General features: G+C 38.6%; 1 protein-coding gene across 2 annotated transcripts in view; it reads left to right on the forward strand.

Moving 5' to 3' along the window:
• Window positions 1-3537: 3537 nt before the first annotated feature.
• GABRA2 (gamma-aminobutyric acid type A receptor subunit alpha2) overlaps window positions 3538-26460 on the forward strand; it is a 59724-nt gene continuing 36801 nt past the window's right edge. The window contains exons 1-3 of one of the 2 annotated variants that reach the window (XM_086746827.1): window positions 3538-3554; window positions 4585-4673; window positions 7205-7320. In XM_086746827.1, the coding sequence (XP_086602953.1) occupies window positions 4603-4673; window positions 7205-7320 (187 nt within the window). In that variant the 5' untranslated portion in view covers window positions 3538-3554; window positions 4585-4602. Of the gene's footprint in view, window positions 3555-3951; window positions 4009-4584; window positions 4674-7204; window positions 7321-26460 lie in introns of those variants that run through there. The other variant, XM_086746826.1, reaches the window with a different exon arrangement.

Raw genomic sequence — 26460 nt, forward strand, 5'->3', positions numbered from 1 at the left:
GCTCTTGAAATAGGCCAAGTTGTCCTTTCTTTTTGCACAGATTAGCATTCATGTAACTGCATGACGAACCAGTCTAGAGACTGACTTGGTCAAAAACTAATTCCTCCTGCAACACTTGATTTTATCATTATTCACATAAATAACATAACATAACATAACATAACATAACATAACATAACATAACATAACACACATGTTTAAAATCACATAGGCATTGTATCTTGGTTATGTATCTCAAATACTTGCATTTATAAATGAATTATTAACTATTTAATTCTTACACATTTTAAAAGGATAAATAAAAGTCTTTCCAATAATGAATACCATATTGATTGAAAGATATAGTTTATGCCTTTTTAAAGATTAAAGCATTTTTAAAAAGCATACTTTACAGTAAAAAATGTCCATTGCTATAACATATATAAAAATTTCTGCAATATCACTTCAATTTTCACATATATGCATCACTTTACTGAACCCCAATGATTAATGTTTTTATTCTCACAGCTAAGGGTGTTGCTGGCCTAGATATAAGGATGAAGATTATTCTCAAGCAGCACAAAGTACACAATGATTACCTCAATCTGCCCAAACTTTTATCTGGAACTAGTATACTGCAGAATATACCCCAGATCAGTACTGTTAAGTACTGTTTGGCATTACTTGCTTATGTCCATGACAGAAAATCTTTACTGCCACCTCCCTAATGGCTACAAAACGGAGGCATTGTTTTTGAGTAATTTATTCTGCCTGAAGAATGGAGTAACTCTGTCATCTAAAAGATTCTTTCAAGCAAAATGGTAAAGGAACCATTTGACTCAGTATTTTGCAGTACGGAGAATGAGTCGTCTGGGCTTAACCTCCCTGTGATTCTATTACCTCTGAATGGGAAGACGTGCCTACAAAACATCACATACCTGCCCTGCTATTCAATTTGTCCTCACAGAGGAAGTCTTTCCAATCTCACAAAGGTATTGTGAAACATCATTTATCAGTGTGTGCAGAGCTTTGAAATCCTTGGCAAGGGGGAGTAATAGGATTGTAAGGTCATTTTTTTAAAACATATTTTAAAGTATCAAAATAAGGATTGAATTCTAGTTATGTATTTCAGCAAATAAAGCAGAAAAGAAAGAAAACCTTTTAAGAAAAATAATGTGTTTATACTCTGGACGTAACAATTTGTAGACCTGCTGCCTTCCAGTAGACTCTTTCAAGTCCTATTCAAACCAGTGGCATGACTCTACCTTCCAGGGCGCTTGCATCAGGTCTTAGGAGACTCTCACAAACCCAGTGATAGGTTGGCCCCTGCACGTGACTCAGAGCTAGCTGAAACTCAGTAATGAATGACAGCATTCAATACCGCTCCGCAAATAACAACAGAGAATGGAAGAGATTGCTCCCCGTTGACTGTGCACTGGAGGAGGCTCAAGTGTGCTGTTTCTAACCAACAAGAGCTAACACATCTAGCGTTTGCAAGCTGTGCGTGCATGTAGCCCAATAAAACAATAAAATCCCAGCTATACCACACTTTTCTCCTCAACTGTCTTCCAGTTTATCAGGAGTGGGGGTTATAAGCGTGTGGGACTAGCACAAAGAACCTTCTCTCTGGTAGTAATTATATTGTCTCTGATCTCTCACACATTACCTTGGTAGTCCTGTCCTTCTACTCAGCTTCCCTGTAATTTGGGATGTCCCATAGGGCTGTCCAGGTTTTCTAAGAATGGGAATGAGGAGTTATTTTCAAGTTTCAGATATTTTTAAGGTATGTGGTTTTTCTGAAGTGTGACTTCAGTGCATGAAGTTACGGTGAATCTCAAAGAACATCACAGGTAATAATTGTGATTAGAGCCTAAAACCCAGCATATTTTTCTGGGGGAAGGCTTTGAGCAGAAGCTCATTATGGATACACACCTACCCCATGTGGCTTTTGAAGAATGACAATATGCTATTGCAGCAACAAGGAGCCACTGTGACTGCTTTCCTTATCAAATGTGTTTTGCTATTTTTTGATGCAACTCACATACAAAGATTAGATTCTGGTTTCGGTATTATGGTTACCTGAAGTGTCTTTCGGGAAGAAATGCCGCAAACACCTGTGAAAAAAAAGATATTCTGTTTCTATTATGTAACACATTTCACATTAGAATAAATCACAAAGGCTTTTCACTTTTAATGATTTTTTTTTTCTGCATACTGATATTTGTGAAGTGGCTGTATCCTAGACCAAGTAGCTAAAACTAGTTTTCTTTACCGTGAATGTTGATTCTGCCTTTAGTACCAGTTGTCAATTCTGCAGTTGTTAATTCCTAACACGTGGGGACTTGTAGGCAGATCCAAAGAAGACTTTAGACTGACCATAGATACTTAATTGATCAGACAATGAAGGATTGTAAGCAGAGGAAATTCTCACATCTGGAAAGGGAAAGACAAGGGCCTTGAACCTTAGGTATGTCCAGGGTTAGATGGCTGCCAAATGAGCGTTCTTTGAATTTCAGGTTCTGCGCTTGTGTCCTTATATTTGTAATTTCCCACAGTTTGGGCTGTCATTTTACTGGTTATTTAAAAAATACAGAAATCCAGCTTGTTCCCTTTCTCTTCCCAGTCTTACTGCAAGCTATGAAATACCTCAAAGTTGGAAGTAACTGATCATCTTGACAGCCCAAGCTCTTTTCTTTCTTCTTTTGTCTCTCATGCTCTGCTGTGGAGTCATTAAGCCACTAGAGAAGGAAAACAAGGGGACCTCCGGTTGCAAGCAGCAACACTTGAAGAAAAACAGCAGAAAGCGGGAAAAAAAATGCCCTCATTTTTGTGGTTGATTCTATAGTTAATTGAATACAATTTTTTTTTCTTTTCTTTTTCCCTTCTTTTTTTCCCCCACTATGTCTGTGCATAAAATTTCACAGGTTCATTTTGGAGCCGGTAATGATTCAGAAGCAAACTTCAGCAAAAACTTCAGTCAAAATGCAATAAGCAGGTAGGCCAGTGATGTTAAGAGGATAATTGAGAGCTGTGGTTTTGGCAATTAACAGATTGAAAGGAAAGGAGACGGATGGAGATTGGTTTAAAAAAAAAAAAAAGCTGCAATGTTATTGCTGGTGTTATTTAATTATTTCCGAGTTAACAATGCAAAATGAGGGTGCACTAAATATAAACCCTTATCTTTAACTGTCGAGCCTGCCCTGATCTACTTGTGCCGGGAAACCTAAAATCGATGGGAATGACTGCTCGCAGAGGTCCAGTTACCACCGTAAGGGGGACTGGGTGTAGGAAAGGAGGGCAAGGCGCTGTAGAAGACAGAAAGTAACGCCATCCCAGCAAAAAAGGGAGGTTTGTTTTCTTGGCTGCCTGCATCCTGAGCTCACTGTAAATGACAGACTTTTCTCCTCTCTGCATTTCAATTAGGCTGTGCCAATGGGCAAGTGGGGAAAGGAATATTAATGAGCCAGCATCAGGGCGGGGGAAAGTGGGTGCGGGCCGTTGTTCCCGCAGCAGACCGAGAGGAGCGCGGGGTGGTGGCGGGGGTGATGCCCTGTCAAACGCGCACCTCACACCAGGTGATTACAAGGCTGGGAAGGGCCACGGAGAAGGCGGTTTCTCGTCCTGGGGATGGCTTTTCCCTCCGCTCATCGTTCGCCCAGAGGCCAGGTCACCGCGCCCGTCCGCCGGCCCCGCGCAGGCTGCGGGGCCACGGAAGCCCCTCCGTCCGGAGCCGCCGTTCAGGGGGGTGACTCGCCTCTTCCCTGCATCCCTCCCCACCCCGTGACACCCCTGCTGTCCCCGCCGCACCGCACCGCGCCCCGTGGAGCCGCCGCCGCCGCCCGCCCCCGCACCCCGCCTGCTCGCCCCCGCGCCCCGGCGCGCGCCCGCCCGCCCGCCCGGCAGCCGCTCCGTCCCGGCCGCCCTGCGCTCCCCGCCGCCTCCCGCCCCGCTCGCCGCCAGCTCCCTCCCTCCCTGTGTATGTCGTCCCCCCACCTCCGCCCCGGCCTCCCCTCCGCCCGCTGCTCGCAGGTAGGGTCCCCGGGCGTCCCCCCAGGGCAGCGCCTAGCCGGTGGCGGGGCTCCGCTTCGGTCCGCAACTTGTCGCCCTGCGGGGGCTCCCCCCGCCCCGCCCCGCGCCCCCCGCGGCGAGAGCTGCCAAACGTGCCGGGCGCGCGGCGGCGGCGGGGGGCGGCCCACACCGCGGTCCCCGCACCGAGCCCCTGCCAATGGCGTGACTCTACCCCCCCGCTGCCGTGGTGAGGCGAGGAATGGTTAAATCCCCATCGTGTGGTGCACACTTTTTTTTTTTTTTTTTTTTTTTTTCCCTTTTCGTCTTGGGGCTTTCAGCTTACGGAAAAGGAAAAGCATCTGATGCGTCTGCTCACATGCCACTTTTGATCATACGTTGCCTCTGTGCACTGAGCAGGATCCTTGGGAAAGATGGAGATACAATAAGTTGCTAGTAGTGAAAAGTGCTGCAGGAATCCAGTGGTTTCCTTCCTCCGTTGAAGTGATATTTTTTTTCCCCTCGGGTTAAGTTGAAAGCACTGCTTGGCGGAGACTGACTGTAGCTGAGAGTGGGTTTGTGTTTTTCTTGCGCGGTTAGGTTTTGCAAAGAGCAGCGATGAAGAGGAAGCTGGCGCTCTCCGAGATGCAGTTGGTTCTCCTCGTTTTACTGGTGTGGCTACCAACAAGGTGAGAGGATGCTCAATTTTGTCGTTCAGTACAAACATGTATGTTACGATCTGCTAAGGGTGAGCTTGTGTGAGAGGCTATAAAAGTACAGTGTGTAGTAATGTGAAAAGATCTCTCTTAGCTGTCTGAATGCAGTATTACATAGTTTCCAGAGCAAACGCAGTAGAAAGCAGTCTGGGGACCACATAAGCCTAATCTTTTGTCCTTAAACAGTTTGTGAATTGATGCTTTATTTCACTGTCAAAAAAATAATTCATTTAAATGCCTTATTGGATCTTAAAAATTTATCGGAGTTACTGTGTCACTGTGATTCTGTACCATACAGAACAGTTAAGATGGAGAAACAGATTATCGTGAAGTCAAATAGCAAATCACAGTCTCTAAAATAATGCTCGCCTATTTTTTCATACGGGCATGCCTTTTTTTTTTTTTCTTGTCTTTTTTTTTGGTCAACATAACAGAATTCAAAATGATACTTAAGCGTCAAACCTCTAGGTGGAGATAGCATACAACTTCACAATCACATACAATAAAACATTAACCTCATTTATTAATCAACTTTTCTTATGTTGTTTAAAGTTCTCCATTCCTGAAGTGACAACATAGGAGCAAATAATTTTAATAATGTAATAGTTTTGTGTTGCCCACAGTCCCTCAATATGCGATTAACTGTAGTTTGTAACTTCAGTTTATTGCTTTGGTTCTGACTGCAGTAGATCTTGTGCTGTTATGGTAAGGGTTGTGGGCTAAATAATGCACGTTTCCTATGATTTTAAAAGTCTGCATTTATTTTTGTCTATTTCCTAGTGAACAAAATATTTCCTGAAACTATATTTCCTGTTTCACTTGATGCCTAACTGTGGTGCAGTATTAGTTGAGTCACAGTGGGCCAGATCCCGCAAACCCTACTCAAGTGAGTAATCTCACTGACGTCAAAGAGACTACATGCGTAATTAAGGAGTTTATGCCTGAGTAAAGTTTGCAGGATTCCACCCTAATTTGATAGAATTGTGTGATCTAATTTTTAGTGGTATCTGGAGTTCAAAAAACTGTTGTATCTCAAAAAGAAGCTTAAAATGACAAAGACTTACAGTACAGAAGTCCATTAAAAAAAAAAAAAAAGAGCCATTCAGTAATTAAAACTAAGAAAAAACTCACACATCAGTAAAACCCCACATGACGTTTTGGTATGTTCTTTCTAAGTTACCTGATTTTGTTTGATGCTGTGGTTTGTGTGATGGGAAGCAATGTGACTGCAATGATTTACATTTAAATACTTCCTCCATGTTGTTGAATTGGGGACCAACATAAAGCCCTATCTTTAATAATTTCATAGCTTGCTTTAGAGAAAATGTCACCCAAACCTACTTTTGGTTGGGAGAAGGAAGAAAACGTGCGTGTTTTACGGCACTCAGAATGCCTTGATCATTCATTTAGAGATTTAGAGATGATAAATACTCAAACATTTCAGGTTAAAAATGTAGGTGACTGAAAAAGGTATAAATGATAATGCCTGTAGCATATGATGCTCTACTTCCTTGACACGGATATTCTGGCATTAAGTAGGTAAGATTGATGAGCTCATGCATTTCACATGCATGGTGCCTAACATTTTTGGCACAGTAACATTTGCATGTGTAAGGCTTTCTGCATGGGGGCGTTTCCCTAGTACACAAAACCTTGGGTCTGGGTGTCCGGGTCAGGGAGGGACTGTTTGGCACCACAGCTGCCTGGGCAGCAGATTCATGTTCCAGCTCCTGGTGTTTTCCACAGAGATATGACCCATAAAGGCTGTAACATCTTTCTTTATTGGGAAAGTTTGGAATAATCGATGATCTATTGATTCTTCTTGACACTTCACGTATGATGATTTTCTGCCCAACTTTTACAAGGTTTATCTAGTGGAACATCAGATAGTGGTTTTATAACAAAATAGCTTTTTAGAAACATGAAGGGTATCCTGCAGCTTGCTAGTCAGCATTGTTGTTCCCACCCACCAAATACTGACATCAGAGGACTCCCTGAGCATGATTGCTGGAGTTTTCCCTCATGTTAGTTCTTCTGGTCATGTACGTTACATGACCATTGGGTGGAAGCATATCCACAGGATTTATCCAGAGATATACTTAGGTGAGGACAGACAGGATCGAGCTGGAAGGAGGCAGTTCTGTGTGTGGGAACCCGGGTTGTCAGTCTGGCAGTGACATGCTGCCAGGGCCTGGGAAGCTCTTCCAGGCTTTTGCACCAGCACAGCCAAACGTGTTAGTGGCGCCTGAAGCAGCACTCAGGGTGATGCAATGTTGACTAGAAGTAGAGGCTAGAAAATGACTTTCTGGAAATTAAATGGTATCTTGCTGACTGTTATGGTTCTGAAGATGTTATATAAAAATTGTGTGTCTGTGTACTCCTTACTACACCCTTCCTGTTACAGGGCAGCAAGTTAAATATTCAAGGCCAGCCTGCCAAAACTGCATGTTGAGTGTACATTAAAACATATCTAGCACTTTCTAAAATGTGAAATGTCCATTTAGATCAGTGCTGGCTGACTCCTTGGAAGATGAAGCTAAGAATAACATCACCATCTTTACAAGAATTCTAGACAGACTTCTGGATGGTTATGATAATCGTCTCAGACCTGGATTGGGAGGTAATAAGAACAATTAAAGATTGATTTAAAAAATCAGTTTTAATGTTCAGATTTTATGCAGCAATATTCATCCTTCAGGATTTTTTTTTTCTTCCTAATGACTGGTATATATATTGATAAATTATTTATAACTCTGTATTCACCCAGCTGAATCATTTGAAGTTTGAGCAAGATAACATCTATGAATGGAAAGGAGGCACTTTCACACATTTATCTTAAGAAAAAAAGAAAAAAAAATCTGGTGATTTAACATAGTAAAACAGAATGTGAACAAAAATAACATCTAAAGCTGTTATTCCAGACAGGGAATTTTGATTTAGCAAGGAACGCAGGCTTGATTCCCTGCAATGCGATGAGTATATGTTTTCAGAAATCTGCACAAGTGTTTTGAGTGGTGTGTGTGTGAAATCCATATTTTAGATTGATTCCTTGTCCCAGTAAATTCAATGAGAATGATGTATTTTTTACTTCCTTGGAATTAGCATTTCACTGGTAATTAGCATTTTGTTTCTGGGTACCTTGCATGTATTTGGGCCTTTGGGAAAAAAAAAAAAGAAAAAAGGGAATATTGGAGGACAGAGTTCACTGCACACTTGTACCATGACTGTCAGTTATTTTTCAAAATGTCAGTTCACATTTTCATTTTAAAGCTGTATGCCAGCTCATGTAAGTATGCAAGCAAGGAATTTAAATAATTTGTTTGATGTTGGAAATATTACTGTGCAAAAAGATCTCTGTTTTATGGGGAGGAGAAGAATATATTGGTCTTGATAATATTGTTTATCTGCTATTTATATTATCTAACAAATATTTACGTATTGAATATAGCACTGTTACTATTATTATTATTATTCATAACAGTTTTGCTAATTGTAATTTTCAGCCTGGAGACTGTTTCAGCTTGCTAAAACTAATTCTAGTGCAAAATCCCTGGGAGCCATTCCTGTTCCTGTTGATTTCAGTAAGATCAGGCCCAAAGCTAGACACCTGCTCTAACTTCCATGGAAATTACTCTAACAACTCCGTTTGATCAAATTAGGAATTAGTTAAAGCTCGCAGTTTTTAGCCAACACTCTTCCATCCCGACCTGTGGCTCTGCTGCTGTTCTGGTTCTGGAGAATCTTGGCATCTGACACAGCAGAAAGTGGGAGCTGGCTGGAAACAGCTTTCTTGTTAAACATTAATCTTAACCAAGGATATCTTTTTATTTCCATTTCTGGCCTCTGTACAGTGGAGACTTGTGAAATATTTTATGTTTAAGGACTTTTTAATTTAGATGATCCCTAAAGTGAGACATACAGCACTGTTGCTGTGAGAATTTATATAGGAATATTTTTCACGGAGATTCGATTTCTTTGCAAAATATTCAAATTTAAGAACTTAGACATAGTATATACATGCAATGCCTTGCAGATGAGTTGCAGAAACATTTTGTATCACAGAGCTTGTGTTTTATTGACAGGGCTTTTAAAATAATGGTTTTTTATTAGAGAAATAATGAAAATTTATTATCTTACTTGCAAAAGGGAATGTGCCATTTAATGAGAGCAGTCTGCAGTTCCTTTACATATCATTTATTCTTTTTAATATTAAATTTATATTGTTGAAAACATGAATTTTAAAAATTATTTTTCAAATAGATTTTTATTTTAGATTTTCCATGAAGTCTGCCTCAAAATACCTCCCTCTTTTGCTCTGCCAGGCCTCCTAGGTAATTAAAATATACTTTGGGAGCATAAAAATTAAAGAATTAACATCTGTTTGATATTGGCATACATGGCAATCAACCCATGCAGAACATGTGTGAAATGAAACTGTGTCATGCATATTAAACCGTGATGATTCGTGATACATTAATCTTAATCTGCAAGAATACTTCAGTTGTGGATGGATGGATTCTTATAGTTGAAAAGAATGCTTGTAAAAGCCAGTTGTATGGTATACCATCCATGGTATGAACTGTACCAAACCATACATTTGTACATAATGCTTAGTAATTATGGAGTTTCATATTTCAGGAATTTTGTAGCACTTTAGTCCTTTTTCTTTGTTAACCTGTACTCTGAAAATAAAATGGAAATCATTCAGCTTTTTTTTTAAACACTGTGTATCTAGTGAGTCCTGAGAGTTTCTAAGTGTTTTTGCATTGACTACTGCATTTTGAGCATGCCACATGTCTTTAATATACTTAGTCTTAGTTCTGTTCCACTTGCATTTATATTAATCTGAATTAACTCAGTTGAAACCAGTAGGGCATTTACTTCGGCATAGCAGCTTGCATTATCCTGCGACACTACTATGAGATTGCAATCTGGCCTGATCTGTGCTAAACAGTAGTTGTCCCAGGTCTGAGAGGGATTTTTTGAAAGCCTTCTGAAAGCAAGAGTTGTTCACCAGCCCACTTTCACCTTTTGTGAAAGACATTTTCCGAGAAATCTTACAGTAAAAATTTAACTCATTATAAAGAATTATTATTCTCTAAAGTATTTTTAATAATGAAATGTATTGGCTTAACACTGGCATTTTAGCTAGTCATTGACCATCAAAATGGTCAAAAAGTTCTTCAAAGACTGTATATATATTCAACTAAGTAATTGTCTGTTTGGGAATTCACTCTTGAATTTAGGGATAGATTTATAATTAATTTTACTAGGAGACTTGATGTGAGTACTTACAATATGTAACTTGATGCTTTATTGATAGAACAATACACTTCAGAACGGGGTACTATTTTCTATAAACTATTGAGGCAGCTTTAACTTTTACTCTGTTGTATAAACAGGTTTTGGCTGTTGGCTATTAGCTGTCCTAGCAGCTGGGATCCTTGAAGGATGTATGAACACTGTAGTGATGCAATAGCCTGCAAAATGGGGGTGGGCAGGGAAAAGAAGCCACTGCACTGTCCCCTGAAGCCAGAGACATCTAATTTGACTTAATACTCCAGCCCACTGCATTGATATGGATAGGTATGAGAGTATTCAAGGGGAGAGAAATTTTTCTCTGTATTCAGTTTATGCTAAGCATAGCATTGCAGCTGGAACACTCTTGACTGCACTTTCATTTCTGACATGAACTGTTTTACCCAAACATTCCATGCCATTTTTGTTTAGATATCAAAATAACTTACAGTTCAGTTTCAAAACAAATTCCCTATGTCAATAGCAGCAATTTGTATGAAATACAGCCATGCAAATGACAAGTCATAAAAAGTTTGATTGTTTATGATTTTCTTCAAAATCATGAAGGTATTTTCTTCTATTTATTTGCTGTAATGTTTGCAATACACTTAGGGTAGCACTTTTCCATAAATCCTTTGATTTTTATTAGCATATAGAAAAAGAAATGTGCAAAACAATGAACACTAAAACGAAGTAAGAAACCGAAAGAGAATTTAGATCTTCAAATAATGAGACAACAGACTGTTGAAGCTGAGTTACAGCTGCATTCAAATCTGGAAGTGACTGAATTATCTGCCTGCACTGTCTGCTTTCCTTTGACCCATGAACAGAAACGATTAAAGGAAAAAGGATGTACATTAAGGCAACTCCCTCTTTTAATATGTTGATGTTACTGTATATTAGATGTATTGGCAAAAACCATACATATTTTTAAAAATGGTTGCTTCTTTTTAAAGACGAAAAAGAGGAAGAAAGGCAGAAGGAATGGAGATGGTGCTAGGATTTTGATATCATGTTGGAGCCTTACCATCTCCATAAGCTATTCAGCCTGCTTTGCTTTCTCACTTTTGAAATGGGTAATTTCCAGAAGCTATAGAACTTCTGTCTGTTCTACTCTCCCAAATTTATAAAATATAACAGATTACAAGATTTAGAAAATACAAAATTTAAATATTGAAAAAAAAAAACCACGAAGGGAAGTTACCAGGACAGAGGACTGGACTTCATAGCCTCAAGACCAGATTTCCAGCTGCCATGTTGACATTGAAAAGAGCTGTGCAAATTTATGCAATTTGAGGATCTTTCCACAAACTGTGGTCAGTCTCATCAGCTTGAGAAATAGCATTCTCATTGTAACCAAAGAGGTGAATGTTGGTTATTAAAAAAACTGGGGAAGATCGAACAGGAGGTAGGTGAAAACTAAATGCCACTGTGGTTCCATTTTGCAGGATCCATCTGTGCTGCAAGCTGACTGTCAGATGTTTTGATTACTTTAAACAAGCATCTCCATTGCATTTCACTTATAGACATACCAAAACATTTTTTTTCCCCCCAATATTTTGTAAATAAATAGAGCAGGAAAACCGAAAAGAACTGATAAGGATTATTGCTGATTATTGCTATGAGAGACATGGTGAGCAGTGAGCACTTACAGATATGATCATTCACCTTTGCAGCTCTGGATGTATCACACAGAATTGGTGTAGTAGCATAGAGTATCAGACTCTGTGATTAAAAGTTGTATAAAGTGCTCACCAATATGAGCTAAAAGGAGAAAAAAACTTCTGTTCACAGAAAACTCTTCCCCCTCTGCCCCACATTGGGACAACTGTATATATATGTATGTGTGCTTGTTAATCAAAGAGTTTTATGTCTTCAGTTGCTGGGAAACAAGGCCATGATCATATGCTGATAATCTGGAATATATTAAATTTAGGGCAGTATATTTATATATCTCTGTGATTCAGAGTTTTTAATCAGCCTCAGAAGAGTTTGTAGCTGTAGCAGTCCCCTAGCTGGGCATTCAAAACTTGTTGGTGTTTGTCAGCCTCATCATGCTTAATACACATCCATCAGAGCATCGTAAGAGAAGGTCCTTTGTCTATTTTTGCTGCAGAATACTGCAGGAAAGCTTTCACTACTGTTTTTTGATTAAAAAGTGCCATTCCCCTGCTCAGTTCTGGTTACTTCCTTAGACCTTCTTTGCTCCAGTTTCATCTTTTGGAAATGGTAATACCTCTCTGCAAGCAATTCAGAGCAGCACTTGCATTTTCTGAAAGCCCACTATCTATGTAGTTATGCCAGGTTACAAGGGCGTACACTACTGTATGCTCTTTCTTGGGCATACCTGGAAGGGTCACAGGGAGTCTGGCCATAATAGTGCTTTCAGAGGAGTCAGCGAGTAACTCAGATTCATTTTTGTGAGAGTTGTGGATAATGTATATTGGCAAAAAGCATTCCTTGTAAAAAATGAAAAAGCAATTGGGAGGAGGATGTGAAAATCTCATTTAATTAGTTATCCAGGGCATGCAGATGGTGCTAAAATCCAAGAACAGAACTAACTCGGTAGGGAATGAGTCATTAGGAAAGTGGAAGGATAAAAAACTCTCAGAAACTGTTGTGATGCTGAGGAACGAACCAGCAAAAATGATGTAGGATAAGACAGCGGCTGAGGAGCTAAACAAAGCTTATTTATTTATTTATTTATTTATTGGAAGTCTGTGGATAAATCAACAGTGAAGACATAAAAATAAAATCAATGTTACAACTGTGCAGAGTATTGCGACCAGGGAAAGTGTTGCACTGTGCAAAGTGGCAAAATGCTATGCTTCACAGCTGTTAACCAAAATCTAGGTACTTTACAGTAAAGTTTATATGCCTGTAAAGGAGCTTGTCTGGGAGGATCTCCCAGTTAATTTTTTTTTTTCCTGGCAAAGTATCATCATTTGCTTCTAATGCTAGAAATACTGCTGGTGACATAACGGCTGAATTAAGGCTTTGCTTGCTTTTATCTCAACTACAAGGAAGACGTGAAAGCAGATACTGCAGACTTCTGTGGAGCTTGTGGGAGCTCATTGTAAATCAGATTGACATTATGGTTTAAATTTTCAGCCAGATTTGATGGGCAAAGATAAACATCGCCTTTTTAGCGATATATTTATTCTGGGTTATTTAGAAACTGGTTGAAATGCAGTGGCCTTGATGATATCCAAGGTATTTCACTGTTGACTGCTTCCCACTAAGATCTCTTACCATGTTACAAAAATCTTCCATGAGTTTGGAAATATAGAGCTTGGGCTATAGCCAGACTCTACCTAGAGCCAAGCTCTACATTGGGCAATAATAAGTTTTAATAGCCAGGTGCCAAAGGGTTGCAATATTATAGTTCCAAAACTTTTATTACTCTTATGAAATGATACAACTTGTGTAATGCCACCTGAATTGGAAATATAATTATCATTTAAATAATCTAACTCTGAACTGTTTTCAGAAACAACTGCCTTCCAAAGGTCCATTTTAAACTGAATTAGTCTAAGATCTGTGACTTAGAAGCAGCAAGACATTGAAATAATGGCTTAAGTTTTCCATCTTAATTGGCAAGTGTGAAAAAATTAATTTTAGAATGTCAGTTCTGGAAGATACAGCTGAATAAAAATACCTGTGTAGATGAAATGTTTAGACTGCCTAGGGACAGCAGAATGCACAGTGTTGTAGAACTCTGAGCTTATTCTTTACAAACAATCCACTGTGATAAAAAGAAGATTGGAGGTAAGTGGGAAAGGTCTGGAAAAATGCAGGGCACATAGCCTTTTTTATGGTCTTTGCTTTGGATTTTCTAACATTCAGCAGAAGCTGGGACTCAACTAATAGACTAAAAGTAACTCTAGCAACATTTTTCCCACTGCTACCGTAACCTCAAGTCCTGGAAAGGGTTAAATATGGGAAAAGACAGTATTTTAAAGAAATTTACTTTGTCATCATTAGATGGGCAGCATACAGGGAACTGAAAAGCTGTACGACACTGCACAGCTCAACACCTCCTCAGGAAGCACCCAGGAGCCTCTAAAACTTGTCCTTCTGAAGTGTCCTGATGGAGATCTTCCCTTTTTCTTCTTCTGTTTTCACAGTTGCCTTTTCACTTTCTAAATACCTGTTACATACATTCTTCTAAAAAATGACAAACTCTCTTCTTTGACCACAATTCCATGAATTTATTTCACTCCATCTAAATATAGCTTTCCCCAAATCCAGGCTAGCCATGCCATGTAGATGCAGCTGTCTAATTTTGTTTTTTAATTTTTTTTTTTGTGATATGAAACCCACACTTGCCTTACCCTCCTCCCAGTACAGTTGCTTACATCCAGCTGCCTGAAAGATTTCATATCTAATGAAACTGGGCTGGGGAGGTTGAGAATGATGTGAAAGCAGCCTCCTGAGTAGGTAGAAAGCAAAGATCCTTCTCTACCCACGGACTGTATGTCTTTCCTTTTGTGCTGGTACAATTTTGTTTGTGTTGTTGACTGGTCTGAGATAGATCTGTTGCTTCTGGCAGTATTCCTGACTGCATATTCCTGCTTCTGTTTTCTTGGAGTGCCACCATTTTGTGGCCAATTTTAACAATAATCTTTTAAATGCACAATCTGGTGCATCCAATTTTTAGAATTAGTAGTGTATATAGAGAGAGATTTCATCAACAAAGATCATGCAGAAGGGCATTGTAATTGCCTATACATTAAACCTGCATCTGCTTTGGTTTTTATAGTATTTTACTCTTTATTAATTGTTGATATTAGTAGCTCTTATTAGTGGCTACTATTAGTATCTAACGGTAGCTTCTAAAGACTCCAAGAAACAAAGTAGAACATAACACTGTTTTTCAACAACCTAGCGTTAGGGTAATATAGGCCAAGGTGAAAAACCACTATTCGCTATGAATGGGGGAAAGCCCAGGAAGGCAGGACAAAAGAGATGGAGAGTGAAGAAGGGAGATAAAATGGTGACACTAAACATTCGCCAGTTTTAAACAGTTGGCAGATTAAGACAGCTGAATGATAGTTTTTACAAATGCCCTTTGGAAACTTGGAAGTACAGTAACGTAAGCAGTTTTATCATCATGGTATATGCACATATTTAAATTTCTGACATTATCATTTTTGGACAATGAGTCATTGTTGTGGTTTAACCCGGTAGGCAGCGAAATACTACATGGCTGTTTGCTCACCTCCACTCCCAGTGGGATGGGGGAGACAATGAGAAAAAAAAAGGTAAAACTCATAAGTTTAATAATTGAAATAAAATACAATAAAATAAATAAAGTAAAATAAAAAAAATAAAGGAAAATAACAAAAAGAGAAAGAGATAAAACCCAAGAGAGACAAGTGGTGCAAATGAAAAACAATTGCTTACCACCAACTGACTGATGCCCAGCCTATTCCTGAGCAGCGACTGCTGCCACCCAGCCAACTCCCCTCAGTTTATATGCTGAGCATGAAGTCTTATGGTATGGAATATCCCTTTGGCCAGTTTGAGTCAGCTGTCCTGGCTGTGCCCCCTCCCAGCTTCTTGTGCCTCTCCAGCCTTCTCCCTAGCAAGGCATGAGAAACTGAAAAGTCCTTGGCTTAGTGTAAGCACTGCTTAGCAAGAACTAAAACATCAGTGTGTTATCAGCATTAATTTTATCCTAAATCCAAACCACAGCACTATACCAGCTAATAGGAAGAAAATTAACTCTGTCCCAGCTGAAACCAGAACAGTCATCTGTCTCAAAAAGCAGCTATACAGGATGCATCAGATAACGTTTTGTGTTGCTGTACAATTCACCAGCCTGCTAAATTAAAGCATCCACAGAAGATTTTGAATTAATACTGTCAAAAGTCTAATACATTTTAATGATAAAAATCAAAGCACTTTAATATGCCAAGATTAATCCTTAAACACATTTTTATGTCTGTTTTTTCAGGCTAATGCTCAGACTAAATGAATCACAAGCTAAAGGAAATTTTGTTTACCGCTGTCATCCTAATGATAGCTTGCTTTATAATGCGTGTCAGCACTGGTTTTCTGAAATTGTCTGTACATCAGGAAGGTATGATTCTGCTAACCTTCTGGAAGTGGCGCTGCTATTTGGGAACCATTTGTGTGATTACTTTGTAGCACATGGCTCTTGATTTACATTCCATAATTCCTTGCCATATGTTGAGGGCTATTTAATAATTAGAGCAGTTAACTCTGTGAAAGCAGTGTAAATCAATTTTGCTCTTACCTAGCATTATTGTGCAAAACAGAGGACATTAAACGTTTTAGTAAAGTTATGTAGCTGCAGTCAGAGATTGGATTTAGTTGCATCTGATCAAATTACATGTAATTTTTATGTCCCTATATATGTATTGCATTTTTTGTTGAACCAGTAGAGATCACACATCCTAATCTGAATTTTGTTTTGGGAAAGACATGGGTGCCTCATGATCCATCTGCTTAATCTGTGTTTTTTACAAACCGTAAATTAAGCATCTTGTAATCTTGTAATGTTAGGACTAATAGAGTCGATTGCAATTCAAATTCAGGGCCATGGACCACTGACCTTCACTATGTTCTGACACATATAGTTCAATATGAATCAATTAAAAACTGATGTACACTGTAAAACGTGTATGTACGTCGTGGCTTTTCTCACCACAGTGACACTGAAAATGTATCAGAGAATTTAGACTGCTTTGCAAAAGGGGTGACTTTTATATTTGAGTAAATACAAAAGGTACATGAGGGTAAAGTAACCGGGAGGTATGATCCACCATTGGCGATGGAAGAGATCCATGTCTCCAAGACCTAGTACAATGCTCTGTTTTACAGGTCACATAATTTCTAACACAGATTTAACTTGAGTGAAGAGGTTTATACAGAAGATGTATTCCACCTGGAAAGATGACTTCTAAATAAGTTGTGTTTTGAAATTCTTAAGGCTTTTTTTTGAAGTGTTTAAAGACTGCTTGTTTTTGTGATCTTTCACCTATCTGTGTTTAACACCACCTTCTATTTTAGTTTAAAAAATTGCACCCTCTTGATCCCTTAAACACCTGAATGTCAGAAAAGTAATGTAGGGACAGATTGTCCTGACATTAGGAGTTCTTAATCTCTTTGCTGGTCTCCATTCCTTGGTGCTCATTCTCTCATCCAAGAGAGGTAATTGTCTTCCAATGCAATCCCTGCTTTTTCTTTCTTGTATCCATTCTCACTTGTCCTAAGATAACAGGTTCTTCAGACCACTTATATCAGGAGACTGAGAGATACTAGAGCAATCCTTTTCCATTTCCTGAGGTGTGTGCGTCTTTCAACACAACACCAGAGGGAATGGAGGGAAAGGGAATGGAGGGGCAAGGAGAGTCTACATTCATCTTTAAGAATTTAGAGGTGGGTTGGGGGACAATTCCTGCTCTGAATACACCAGCCTAATGTTCTAGACAATTTTTTTTCTGACAATCTAAAAGCTACTGTAGATGCCTTTTTATTCCCATTATATAAAGTAATTTATATTTTTCACAATTTATAGGCTCACTGAATGAGGAAATGAAGTTCCTCTGGATGAGAGGAGGCTGAGAAGCAGTTGTAGTGTGGAGTGTATAAATGAGGAAAAACAGATGCAGTGCTTTGTTGATAAAACCTCTCTGCCGTCCGGAGGACATGCCATGGCATTTCATGGACTGTCCTTATCACTGTCCATAGTGTTAATTTAATACCAAACAGTCAACTTCTTCCTATTAGATCTTTAAATGTGAACTTGGTACTGCATTGCCTCATGCAGTTTCTGAACAAAAGGGAAAATATTTCCTCCTGGAAAAATAAATACAAAAATAAAGATGAGAAGGGAGAAATATAATGCCTATTGTTTGAGATAAGTGAATGGTCACATCCTTAATAATCCCTTTCCATCTGCTGGGTGCTAAAAGCTGTCAGAGAATTTTTTTATTTTTTTTTACCACACATTTTGTCTTTAGTTGACCATAAAAAAAATGAACAGACAATCTTGTTTGCTACTGCCTAATAAGTTATTTATAAAATAACCAATTGTTTTAAAACAATGTGGTAGATGCTGTCTGCATTTTCACAAAGCTATAGTATCTTTTTAGAAGAATATGCACTTTAAGCAGCTGGATTCTAGTTAAACTCGTAATAGGCATTTCTTCAAAGAAAAAAAAATGCTGGTTTGTATTTTCTGCCTGTAAAAAAACCCCTCTGTTAATTTAGTATTAAAAGCCAATTCTTGCCCAAAATATGTAGCCTTTCACATAGAGGCCTGATGGGTTCTGAAAGTCCCATGGACAACCAGAGAATTCTCTTGTCACAGGCAACCATAAAAGACAAATTTGAGGCTGCTTAATCTAAACTCTAGGAGTATCCTGGGAGTATGTTTTAGAGGAGATTCTGGGAAACACTGCTATCAGTAAAGTAGCTTGGAGACATTAAAGTGACTCAGCTGTGGGACTTTTGAGTGTTACAGTACATTTCTTGTAGGCACATTCCACAGCCTTAATCTGGGACCTCTAGTTATTATTAACAAGATAACAGAAGAGTAACTGACAGCTCTGTAACATGTTAAAATGAGATTTTAAAAAAGATTGCCCCATTACTGTCCATGTTATTTTTTGCTTGTTTGGGTGGTACTTGTTCAATTTAAGTATTAATATGATAATCTGTTGGGTTAAGCCATGAACTTGTTGTTTGTCAAGACTCCTGTTTAGCAAGAAGCTTCTTATCCATGACCATCCCATGGGTTGTCCTGCCAAATAAAAAAATGTTAAGAATTAAAAAAAAGCAGCCAGTCTAATTTTTGCTGTGCCTCAAAACTCATGTCTCTATTCATCCTTTCCTTGCATTTCAGCAACTGTGGGGATCAGGGAAGTGTAAAGAAGAAGTGTGTGTTCCTGTTCTTATGCACCCTGGGTATTTAGGGTGTTAATATACACACAACTTCCACCTCATTTTAGTAAGCCCATGCTAGCTTTTTTGAGAATATTAGAGTAGTCTGAATAAACATGAATTTCCTGTACTTCATAGTTATTTCACCTAGCTTAAAATAGGAACCACTGGTTGCTTCATAGAAGGATTAGAATGCTTTTTTGACTGTGTCACAATGTTCTGAAATGTTTTTACAGAATTTCATACAGCGTTACCTATTAAAAATATATTTGAGACTCCTGCTGCAAAAAATGCATTAAGAGTGCCAAGTAATACACAGCTCTATTAAATGAATGCACCACCTTTTTTTTTTTTTTACCATGGATTCCAGTCATGCTTGAATGCAAAATACAAGGCTAGCAAAAGATAAAAGAACTGTAGCTCCATTTTTAATGACTGTACGATCCAGGAGTATAGTAACCAGGCACTATACATGGACAGGAAAATTAATCTTCCTTAAGTCTGGTGATCTCTAGAGGAGCTCCATCAGCCTTTGAAATTTGGGAACATATGAATTTCATACTTTGCTCTGGTAGCAGCAGGCTTTGGGAAGATGCTGACCTCTGGTGACAGTGTTTGCCACAGAACAAGTAAGACTCATTCCCAGAGCTTCATCCTGGTTTCTGTCAGCTCCAGGGTTCCAACTCTTTTTGTCGTGGCTGACCATAGAGACAGGCATTCTCCAAGGCTTTCTCTGAAGGTGGCTAGCACCAGGGGCAGGCTTTTTCTCTAACTTCAGGGCGCTCTGGCATGCTACTCAAATCTTCATTAAATAATTATCAAGGATAATAAGCACTGTGACAACAGAAAAAGCAGTGTGTAGCCAAAGGGTGAAATCCTGTATGTGTTATGTATGTATTATCACAGTTCCTTGGTCACTCCAGTGTGAGTTCTGCGGCCATTTCACATGTCCTTGGTGGGGAAGGACTTTGACTTGTCATGATTTTCCAGGGTATTATGAGAATTTGGGTTTTTAAAAATATTTGGAATGTGGGAAAATACTGAAGGACAGCCAGCTCTCATAACTTGTACTTTCACTGGCAGGTTGACATGTTACCAGCATAAGCCAAAGTGGCTCCTGAAATCTAAGCTGGAGAAATCTAGGCTGAGTGGGCTTGTTTAGAAAGCATTGTATAAGAGGAGATGAAAAAGCAAATAAGCTAGCAACTAAAATCAAGTGAGTGAGGAGGTATTGTGCAATAATGGCATATTCTAAGAAGTCCAAACTTGGCCACTTCATGACTGAAGAGAAACCTGAAGCTGCTGCTTTCTAAATATGGTACTCTGTTGTGGGGAGATGTTTTGGTGTACAGGAGGGGTTGGTGCAATGAGTGTATCAAATAGGATGCTGTGACTTGGAATAAAGCACAGCAATGAAGCTGAAACTAGCCTAGAAGGGTGATGCAGCAGAATGTGACAGGGTGTTCCATGGCTCTTAGTGCCGAGGTCATAAAATAAAACATTTTAAAAAAAAGAGAGAAAGACTTCTGAATTTAAGTTTTTAAAATCTGAAATAATTTGGGGAATTGTTCTGCCTGACCTGCATTATTATGGTTTCCTTTCTAACAGCACAAGCCTCTAAACAGATTAGATGGAAATATGGTTACACAGGAATAATAACTTTGTCATCCCTACTTGTGTAATGACACCAGTTCAGCTAGGTCCAAATAATTACTGCTCCACTTTTATCAAAGTGTGCTCCCTTCCATTTCCAGACTTGTTTGAGTGCTCTTGTTCTCTTTGTCTTCCTGTGTCTCATTCTTTAGACGGTGTTGGAGCAGTCTGGTTCATTTTAGCTTTATCATGCTCATTCAGTTGATCTAAACAATGCAGTAGTTCTATTTGTTATTCAGCCCGGTTATTATATACATCCTGATGGAAGCTGTAGTGTCTAAAGGGATAAGGTTTAATGCTGATGTTTTATTTTTCATTTAAATGCCGTGTAGTTCTGATTTGCTGCCAAATGTATTGTGTGTTAGCTAAGTTCATTTTACTTCAACCTTTTTAAGTAACCCTCCTCAGTAAGACCGCATTTCTTTCTGCCAAACTCAACTATGTTTTCACTTTCATGTTTCTACTGAACATTTTGTGCAACTCCAACTAAAAGTTACTCACATTTGTTGTTTATTTTAGAGCTGGATACTTTTAAATTATTTTTCTTTTTTTTTTTTTTTCCTGGTGTAGAGGATGTAATGAAAAGGGGACAAATTGAGATTTCGTGGATTTTGTGATTGTTTGTATTTATGGGAAAAGATTTCATATTGCTTGTATGTTTAGATTGCCCTTCTCAATGACTTAATTCACTCTGTCTTATTTTCTGCATTTTATTCTCCCTTTGTTAATTTTAACACAGTCGAGACTGCTGTTTATAATTACTCAATTGTCTCAAATGTTTATACAACCAAAGCATCCATGTTATATTAATATCTTTAAAATTAATCTGTAAATTGGAGGAATACTCTGCCTAAAATATAGGAAAAAAATAAAGATGTCCAGATAGTTAATTGCTGTCTTAACCACTTCGCAGTTGATACCTCTGAAATTGTCAAAATGTTGGCTTGAGGTGTCAAAAGTCTATGAAGTCCAAACAGTAATGACGAGAGAATCTAAATTTCTTCTTTTTCTCCATGCAAAGAACCAATTAAGTGATTAAGGGTTGCTTTGAACTCTCTCTCATGTTTAAGTACCAACAGGATTCAAGCCAGATGCTGGTTGTTTTGGTTGGCTTGATGTGATATGGGCAGCACTAGCCAGTGATATGGGCTGCACCAGCCCATGGATGTCATCAAGGATGACATGAGTTCTAGCTTAAACATCTTATTTATTCTCTACCTGATTTGGAAATGGATCTGAATTCATGTCTCCTGCTTTCCAAGTCTGTTAACTAGACACAGGGCTTTTGATCATTCTCGGAGAGTGGGCTCTTCCACTGAAGATGTTTCACTGTGTGGAAATATCTACATATGTAGCAGAGCACAGATTGAGAGTGATGTTTTGTACTGCTGGACTGTAGAGCTGTTCACAGTATTTGGCCAATCAACCCCATACAGACAGAGGGCATAGACTTGGCAGTGCCTGCTTCTCAGGACCCCATGTACAATAGCATTCATTGCTTCAAACATCCAGGTTTCCTTTGTGGCATCTGTGGAAAGTTAGGCATGTTGGCACACCTCAGAAATGGTGTGAGCATAGCTTTAACTGACCTCAAAACAGTTCATAAAGATGGTAAACTGAATGGGGATCTGTCAAACTAACCGATTAAAAAATACTGGAGAGACATGCAGCTGAAGCCTTTTCTTACAGGTGAAACATCTAAGTTTGAGTGCGAAAACGTTAGCAGTTGCCATTTAATCTCTTCATAGTGGTGTGCCCCCTCTAGAACTCATGCCATTCCTCCTTTCCTAAAAAGAGCCATGAGAGTAGTTAATAGCCTGGGGTGATGGAAACTTGTGAGAGAGAGCATCCCTTGTCAAGTGCATGCTCTGATTTAAAGCAGAGACGTAAAATCAAGTCACTGTGTGTCAGGGTCTGTCTTGACCACAAAGGTGAATTTTCTGAGACAGGGCACGCTTCCTCAGTCTTTGGAAGGAATTGTTCTGCTTTGTGTAAATAATTAGATATTGAGCAGAGACTTCAATTTATGTCTGCTACATCCCTTGAGTACTGCTAGGCTGTGGAATCACTCTTGCTTGTTTTCTTGCTTTCTCTCTCAAAGCCTTTCTGGCCCAGTAAATTTGTAATTATTTATAGTTTGAGGAACTCATTGGGACTTGGCTGAGAGCCAGTTCTTTAAGCTGCTTGGCAGCATCAGGATATTTTTGCCTTAAGGTGGAAATAAAAGCAGCCAGGGAATTTTAGGTACTGACAATGTTAGACAGGAATTTGGGACTAAAGGGAATTCGGACAAATATAAGTGCAAAATGTAGTCATTATGATCTGGACCACAGAGACATTCAGATTAACTTTTATTGATTTAAGTGGAAACTTGGAGCTTAAATAACTTTGTGGGGTTTATTCAATATACTTAAAGAGATAATTGTGCACCAAAATCAGTCTTTAGGCCTACCCTTTAGTGACTTTCTCAAACTTGCATGGGAAGCCTATAATAAAGTTAAAACTGCACCTCAAATGGCACTTGTAACCAAGGCTCTTCATTCATAGGACCCTTTGGAAATGTGTGTAATTTTGTTGCCTGAAGTAATCAGGTTTGCAAATTAAATGTCTCTCTGTAGAGAGAGAAAGAGAAGAAAAAGTTTGCCTATGTGATCTGTATTATTTTCTTCTTTTTGAGTGAGAGTTAAACCCTAAATCTGTCATATGCATGTGAAAATTATCTTACTAACATACTAAATGTATCACTCAGCACAGAGAGAAATTTTTAATTTCCATTTGCTAGCTAGAAACAGTGCTCTTGCAGTTTGCACTGGCGTCTTTTGCATACAGGGCAAATCTGAGTAATTACCTGACTGTGGAGATATGTCACATTACTTGAGTAGCAGGTATGCCTACATTTCATTCTGTGCACATTTTCTGGGTAACCTACACCTAAAAAAGACTTTAGCTCAGCTAAAAACATACCTGAAAATGTTTTCCCAAATCACAGAGAGAAGAATTTGACAGTTAAGCTAAACATTTTCTCCAGGTTAATGTGTGTTTTTTTAATGGTCAAAAAGTCTCACTCATCTCTAATGATACGCTTAACTTTTAGCTGAAATTTTGTATTACTGTAAATTCTCCCTCAAGTTTATATTTTCCTGCTATTTCAGACTTGCTGTATTCAATTTCAGAATAGGAAATACTACTCTTCTGAACTAGAAATTCCAATTCAAGGATGGGCTTATACACAGGATCAGGTATTCAATTAGTCTAAATAATGGTATTTATTTCAAGAATATGGTATTGCTTTACAGGATTGGCTAACTTCATGAGTTCTGTGTAGGCCTTTGGAGAGTCTCTGAGAGTCTTTACATGGAGCTGTCTATTTAGTATATGATATAATGTTTGTTAGTATATGTAAGCTCTTCAGAGGGAGATCAATTGGGGTCTGTTAGCCTACTGGCTGTCAATTCCTGTATCTTTCCCCAGAATATTTTCTCCAGAATATATTCTTGTTTCAGTCAACACCATGAGAAGTACAGCACCAGATTCAGGTCTCATTTGCACCAAAGTGAATCAAGAGAGCAACTGTTAACAGTAACACTTACAGGTATTACTAGGTCTTACTGGTGAGCTTACTCTATGTATGCTTCATTAGAGATGGAGATTTGAAAGAGAAATTTACTAATGGCTCATGTTAAGAAATTGTTTTGCCAATAGATCGAGGATAGAGTGAGGCTATTGGAAATGAAGTGCTGATGTCAAGGAGAGAAGTGAATTGTGAATTTGTTTCTTCTCACAGTTGGCTTCAATTTACAAAGTAGAAGTGTATTTATGTACATACATGTGGCTTTAAAAATGTTGTAATGTAACAATGGGTAACGGATGAAGATGCTGAGTAGTTGGATAGATAAAACTGCGACATAAAGCACAAAACCCAAATATAAAGAAGAACTGGCAGAATAGTATTTTGAAATATCTGCAGTCCTATGGATTTTGCTGCTCTTACGACTCCACGTTGCGTGACCTCCTCTGTCCCCCAGTCACTGCCAGCCAGAGAGCGTCTTCAGCTGTCAACAGAGACACTAAGGAGCTTGCCACATAAGGGCAGCATATTGAGTTGGAACAGTGTTTGATGGATGAAGACCCTTACTGTTTCACCTGTGCAATTTCTGGCTTGTATTGTGAATGGCAATTTCAAAGCCTTTGGGCAACATTGCAAAGCATGCTCTTGGAGGCCATATTATAATGTCAGAACAATGTCAATTCCAGTTAAATATTTTTTTATAGCAAAATAATTAAAGTAACATCAAGCTTTTGACAGCATTTCCACACAAATCCTCAGTTAAGGCTCCCACAGCACTGCAACTTGACCTCCTTTTTATTTTTTTTGTTAACATAATTAAAGAGCAGTATTTTATTTTCACTTTTTTTTTTTTGCATGCTGTAGCAACCCTTCAATTACAGCCTTGCAGTGTTCTCCTGAGTACTATTTACTCTACATTTAAAATAATGTTTGTAAGAAGTTGTTTCATGCTATGCGTTAGAACTGTGTATGTATATTTTAAAAGCTCTGTCCCACTAAGAATACTTTTGATGGTTTTGGATTGCCTCAAACATATTGGCTTTTATTTTAGCTGCCCAAATCCTAGATTTACAGTTTTATTGACTGAAAATTCAAATAAAATTTAAAAAATTGCTGAAGGTCCACTCTGAACACTACACAGCGATCACACTCCTTTCTTCTCTTCTTTTAAACATACTTACAATGAGCAATGCCTATTTTGGCCCTATTCGCTGTGAAGAAAGGATTGGAGATTGTTTTGATGAGAGGAGAGGAGGAATAAGCAAAACACAAATCATTCTCGAATTTGAAAAATGCTCAGAAAATTTGTTTCAAGAAAAATAATCCTGTGTAATTCTCCAGGAAAGGGAGAGCTCACAGGTCTAGCTACCCCACGTCGCAGGCACTGGAACCTTGTGTACCCCTTCAGAGATGCAGGCAGCTGGGAAGGGACATTTGAAAGAAAGCAGAGAAGTTTTGAAAACTACCTGGCAGGCAGAAGTCCAAAGGAACTCATTAAAAATTGAATTGCCTCTGTGGAAATTTCCAATTTTGACAAATTAGTAAATGCTGATGAGGAACCTTTTCATCCAACTTTTCTGACCATCTCAATTACGCAACTTGTGATTGATTTAGACTTCAGCCACTGCAAATTCTCTGTGAAGTAGCCTACTTTAGCTGAACCAGCTTTTCTACTGAGGAACAAGTCAGCATGACTTCAGACCATCAGAAAGAGTATCCCAGCAGCAGGAGAGATGACATAATGGAATGGACCAAAGCACTGATACCAGGTCTTACTAAACTCTGAACTCCTAGTTTTTGACAAGTCAATGATGTTGACATTTTCCAATGTGGATACTTAATGTCGGACAGCTGAAGCCAGATTTGGTAAACACCTGTATTTCGCATTGCTTACACTTCATTTAATCCTTCTACCTCAGCTTCCCAAGTATGGAAAATAGAAGATAATAAGATTATTATCTTCAGAGAGATGTTGTTATAATTAATGTTTGTAAAATCCTAAATGTAATTAAAGCAACTGGTAAACCTTCCAGCTAAGGATAGATAAGGGTCTATAAATCTTCTGCAATTTGGTATATTTATTGCTTTTTCTTAATTTTTTATTTTTTTTTCAGTATTGATATCATGATAGTTCAAGAAAGGAAATCAGAAGAAACTAGTGCTTGAGAACTGTGTGAAACACGATCTTAATAGTTATTGCTTTTACTACTTCTACAGGAAGTTTATTCTTAACTTTCTTGACTCTTTTTTTGGCAGTTTACCTTTGGCTTCCATCTTCTGAGAAATTGACCTAAGCTGTCAGATAAGGCTTCTCTTTTAACATTTATG

The sequence above is a fragment of the Chlamydotis macqueenii genome, chromosome 4, assembly GCF_036417535.1.
Source record: "Chlamydotis macqueenii isolate bChlMac1 chromosome 4, bChlMac1.mat, whole genome shotgun sequence".
Classification (NCBI taxonomy): domain Eukaryota; kingdom Metazoa; phylum Chordata; class Aves; order Otidiformes; family Otididae; genus Chlamydotis; species Chlamydotis macqueenii.